The 6000-nt window shown below is 33.0% G+C and overlaps 1 protein-coding gene across 2 annotated transcripts in view; it reads left to right on the forward strand.

Moving 5' to 3' along the window:
- The window catches only part of LOC110370771 (methyl-CpG-binding domain protein 4), a 49214-nt gene extending 43882 nt beyond the window's left edge, over positions 1-5332 (forward strand). For both annotated transcript variants that reach the window (XM_021326726.3, XM_064040649.1), the window contains exon 2: positions 3949-5332. In XM_021326726.3, coding sequence (XP_021182401.3) covers positions 3953-4690 — 738 coding nt within the window. In that variant the 5' untranslated portion in view covers positions 3949-3952 and the 3' untranslated portion in view covers positions 4691-5332. The remainder of the gene's footprint in view (positions 1-3948) is intronic.
- The last annotated feature ends 668 nt before the right edge of the window (positions 5333-6000 follow it).

Below are 6000 nucleotides of genomic sequence, written 5' to 3' on the forward strand. Positions count from 1 at the left end.
TGCTGTCGTCTGTGCTTAATACGATCGTTGGAATAAACACGACAGTTTCGTATCTTGCGCATGCACCGCTTAAGAATCATTGGCCAGGACGTAATGAGACTTTCACAGTGATCTAAGATGGAGTCTGCTCATCTTTATTTAATGTTTTCTGCAAACAACCAGTGGGTTAATCTGATTAGCATTTGTTGTACTAAATAGTTTTACCTTTAGAAAAGATGTAGGTCCTTTTATGAATGCATTCATCTTTATGACCAAAAATACTATTTAGGTAAATATTTCATTTTAAGTAGTTTGTTCCTTCCGCTACTAACAACTTGGCTAATAAGAATGTTTACTAAGCATACAGCTCGAAGGACCTAATATTTTGTAAAAGTTCCCCATAAGTAGTCCCCATAGAATTTATGAGATAGCTTTATGAGATAACCATAGTGAATATCCGGGTACAGTAAATAGTTTGTGCAGGATGCAAGAGAAAGGAGAGCACTGATTTAATTATTCTTATTCATTTTTAAATAAACCATTTTTAAATAAACCATTTTGAATTCAAAGCTTGAATTTCGTGTTACTGATCTTGATCCTTTTTCTCGGTTAAGCACATTCGATTCTATTCACGTTTAGTTTATAATCAGATGAGAGTTTGAAGTCAACTATATCTGTAACTACATATTGCACTCAGTTCATAACTATTTAGTAATCTGTGCTCAGGTTTGATGGTGACATGTTGATGATGAGCGAGTGAGATCTCCTCAAAAATACACGTGTAACTGCGAAGTATTTATCTGACAAGTCTAGGGGTGGGGTCCCGTAAAATAAGGTCGTTGCAAACAAAGAGCGTTCCATAAATCCTGTATGAACTACAGAACGGTTGGTGCAGATTGGCCGGCCAACCCGTAAACTTTAGGCCAACGTTTGTGGCCAAAGTCCAATTTGTTGAGATCTGTCTACGTCAGTTTTCCAATGTTAATGTTAAAAAGTTTGATTATTAACTTTTAGTTGCAAATTCGTAGTTTGGCTTGAAAAAACGCATGTAATATCTACCCTAATAAATATTTTTTCATTGTTCAAATCTTTTTAATTTTATAGCTCTTGCAAAAAAAAATACTGGAGGTAAAAAATATAAAAATAAGTTCTATCAGTGCTCAGAAAGTGCTTTTCCAACAGCTTTGATATATTCCAAATGAAGATGTAAATTATATCAGAACGTTTTCCCGGAATCTAATTCAATTCCTCTCCAGTTGCATATATACCAGAGGAAATATTACAGCAAATCACGAGTTTGATTGATTCTGAGAAGCATATATCTCTAGAAGAACTCTAAAATATGAAATACCCCTGCTAGTAACATCACTAAATCTAATATTTAATATCACGTTGTCAATCATTTTTAAAGTCCTTGATTTTTTTGCAAGCAACATCTTCAACTCACTTGAGACAAGCTAATCTTCCTAATTATCAAGTTAAATGTCAAATGCCTTTTATCGGAGGGTCAAGGGCTGAACGGAGGTATCAAACATTTATTCACAACACGATCGGAGTAAAACCGGTTTTTCTTCTTTTATTTACGCGGACAAAGCCGGGGGCATCAGTAGTTGTAATGAGGGATGGGCACCAAAGACCCTTTGAAGAACAAGTTTTTTGTTGCAAATAATTCTAGTTTTATTTATGGTAGCTGATTGACATGTGTGTTAGCGGGCAGTTTAGCAAGTTTATTCTCTATATATCTTGCAAAAGTTTTGCATCTGTTTCCTTATAACAGAATAGAAGAATGTTTTACTTACGAAATATGACTACTGACTAGGTTCTCTTTCTCTCTCTTCAATTTAATTATATGTAATTATCTATGTAAAGAGTAAGAGCCTAGACAACCAAAATAAATGAATAACCTTGAAATTAAATAATTCAATAAATATATACTTGTGCTAAAATATATACAAACTATTTTAGTAAACCAAAACTCCTAAAATAGAAGACGAAACTATCTAACAAAAGCATTCATTCATACTCATACTTACTTACCTACATAATCGATTTAAATAAAAAAAATATAATGAGCGTGAAATAATAGTTTTACTACGAAATACATATTTTCCGCGTTAAACTTGTTTACAAAAATACATAGGTATTTCACGAGCAGTCAAAGATTTCACGCCTGATTCTCTAACTTTACGTTAGGGCCGAATGATCTTATTACACGCTTTTTATTAGCTTCACCTGTATGTTTGTAACCGACTTCTTTGGGCGCGATTTTGACCCACTTTAAACGGCCAGATTTCGTTCAAACTTTGTAGATTTATTGAGGACCGATGACAATACACTAATTTGATAAAATTATTCCATTTTTAACCGACTTTCCAAAAAGGAGGAGGTTACACATACACTTCGATTACTCCGAGGTTTATAAACCGATTTACGTGATTCTTTTTTTGTTCGACGCGGAATAGCTGCCAGTTGGTCCCATAGTCATCAGGTCATGGATCTGATGATGGAAACCCTGAGAAATCGAGGGCAAACTTCGAAAGTTGTAGGCATACATAGGGTAAAAACTTGACACTCAGGTGTATTCCTGAAAGCACTATTGAACAGTGAAGGTTTGGCGCTGACCTGATGATGGAGACCAGAGAGGGTCGAGGGAACTCGACAACTGAATATGTAAACTACCTCGTGTTTGGGCTTATATTATTTGTATTGACGAGACCTTTGCAACAGTGAAGGTTTGGAGCTGATCTGATGATGGAGACCAGAGAAGATCGAGGGAACTCGACAACTGAATATGTAAAATACCTCGTATTTGGGCTTATATTCTTTGTATTGATTAGAACTTTCGACTTATATGGATAGTGACAACTATTCGTATCACTGAAAAGCTGGAAACAAAAAACTTTTTTACAAAAAAATAAACCGACTTCCAAAAACACTAAAAAGCAAAAAATAAACTTTTTTAGTCTGTAATATTGACAATTTTTTGTATACTAAAGAGAATTTTAATTCTACAAAACAAATAATAGTTAAAAAAAATAAAAAATCACGCTTTTATAAAAAACCAAACTAAAAAGTAGAAAATAAATAATAGTTTAAAAAAAACTAAAAAACACGCTTTTTATAGAAAACCGAACTAAAAAATAGAAAATAAATTTCAATGAATATAAATTAATAATAGTGTGAATACAAAAAAAAATATTTAAAAAAAGCGTGGGGTGCATGGTGTCAATAGTTATAAATATTTTATTGACAGATATGAGTACCTAGAGTGATTTTCATTTCGATAAGACCTTAAAAAGCACCCCACGCTTTTTTTAAATATTTTTTTTTGTATTCACACTATTATTAATTTATATTCATTGAAATTTATTTTCTATTTTTTAGTTCGGTTTTCTATAAAAAGCGTGTTTTTTAGTTTTTTTTAAACTATTATTTATTTTTATTTTCGTGGGCAAAGGCAATACTTATTTATGATGCCAACCAACAAAACAAAAACACATAAGAACTGGTGATGGGTTTCGGAGTTGTCGTTTTTTTGATGTTTATGAACAGAAAGAAACAAGAAGAGCTTTTGCAGATTTTGAGTTTTGAGCTTTATGAAGAAGAATATTTTTGCAGACAAACAGAAATATGTTGCAATTTTATGTAGTCATCATAAGACTTACTTGGAGCGACGTTTACTAACGTTCAATTATATCAACGTTGTAACTTTGTAATTAATTCTGTAGTTGTACAACCGGGCGTAGTTTGTTAGGTTAAGTTATTAGAATTTAAAGCTGGCTCAGCGCTGATTCAGTATACTTACACTCATTAGCTACATTATGTAGGTTTCACACATGTTATCTACTTTGAATAATATTGGTTTGAAAAACATACCTATTTTAGGTAGGCTACTTATGTCCTTCATCGTTAGCCAAAGACTACATACATTTCTTCGGCAGTTAAAATGTTTTTTTTTTCTGTTTACAGAGACATGGAAGACCCGGATTGCATCAGCAGATTCTTCAGTGAGGAGGAAAATTCCTTGGCTATAAGTCCTCGTATACTCCAGCACTCGATATCACCAACAAAATCATTAGACTCCTCACAAGATCTAAGTCAGGCATCCATAGAGTCGGATGATCTTAGTCTATCGCAATTAACAATAGAGGAACAAGAACCTATACATGTACAACCTTTTTTCAACATCACCCCCAGGATAATGCCAGTATCCCCACATTATGTGGTCGAAGAAGAGTTCTACTCTAACCCCTGGGCTATGTTAATAGCAACGATCTTCCTAACAAAAACTTCAGGCAAAACTGCCAGGCCTTACATGAAGACATTTTTTGAAGAATATCGGACACCTTACCATGTTTTAAACGACACTCCAGTATCTTTAGAAAGATTTTTTGATAACTTGGGATTAAGGAAAAGAGGCCACATGATATGGAAGCTCAGTTATCAGTTTATATCTTCAAAATGGCGCAGGGCAAGTGACTTATGCGGCATCGGGAAGTACGGCGAGGACGCCTATAGGATATTCTGCCTAGGGCACACGGATATAGACCCTAATGATAGGTACTTAAAGCTGTATTTAGACTGGCTAAGAGGCCACACTGAGTTTATGGAAGAAAGTGGACAGGTGGACAGTGAATGCGTGATTGAAGACCCAATTTTAAAGTATTACAGAATAACTTTGAGAGATGTGAATGCAATTTTTCTGAAGTGACTAAACAATTAAATAAAAACCTACTTACAAGGCACTTACAAGTGCCTGTAGTTGTTAAATAAATACAAAAATATTGCGTGGTCTCAAGGTCTTTAATAAATCAATCAGTTTTAAAACTCCTTCTAAAAAGATTTTTCAATCATCAGTGAACTTTTGCCTTAGGAATAAATATTTAAATATAGTGGTTTGAACAATCGGTCCAAAATAGAAGAGTTTATGTCGAAACCTTTTAGGATCTGTACGTCATTCTTAACATAATTATGTGCAATTGTTTCCATTAAAAATATTTAAATATTGTTTTTTTTCTTTTCGCCGTCGTTGTGTCAGCCGAAAGCAGTCCACTGCTAGACAAAAGCCTCAAAAATCTGGGCACAAAATGTTAGTAGTTACTTTAACACGCCTGGCAAATAAACGAAAGCAACAACTCGCTTGAAAAGAGAACCGTATCTAAAACTAGAGGCGCTTAAAAAAGTGAATATTGTCATATAAGTAATTATATTATTTTTATTATTGGATCAAATAATGATTTCATCGGTACCTAGAAACACAAACAACTACGGACCATCTATACTTTTTACGCAGATTTTAATCTTCTGAGCATTTAATTGAGGTACCTAGTAAAAGACATTAAATACCTAACCTCGTTTATAGTTTATACAATTAAATAGAAATCACTCAAAGTTTATTTGTCATAAATTATCTCTAGTGAATTCTGTAATTTTTGCTTAGAAATCATTAAAAAGAAACTGGAATATTTTTTTAGGCAGGGTTGCCAAGGATATTACTTTATCCTTAATAAAAAAATATTCATAATTATAAAAGCTCTTGCTCTTGATACTAAATAGCTCTTTACATAAAATTTCTCTTGAACCTAGAAACAAAAAACATTTTCTGTTAGTCTCAAAAATCCAAATCAATTGCAAAATAACAAGTAGGTAGTTATTTTTTTTTTAATAAATACTGAAGCAGTAGCTTGTCTTGTGTGTATTTTTTTTCTATTTTTTCTTGAGCGTGAAAGTCGTTTACAAAAAATCTTACCTAGGTATATGCCAGTCCACACGTTTCCCAGCATTAAATTTTTATTTCCACATTTCAGTTTGTCCGTAGGTGCTATACGTAGTAGGCACCTTACTAATCTTAACCTATCCGGATAAAATATAGCCTAATAGTGTAGTGTACATTATAATGCTTTTAACAAAATAAAACATACAAAAGTACTAATGTTACCCACCTCTTTGCATACTAACATAAGATAAAAATTAAATGTCGATAAGATTTATAATAAAGATTTATTTATTACAAAACCTGCT

Source organism: Helicoverpa armigera, chromosome 22 (assembly GCF_030705265.1).
Source record: "Helicoverpa armigera isolate CAAS_96S chromosome 22, ASM3070526v1, whole genome shotgun sequence".
Taxonomy (NCBI): domain Eukaryota; kingdom Metazoa; phylum Arthropoda; class Insecta; order Lepidoptera; family Noctuidae; genus Helicoverpa; species Helicoverpa armigera.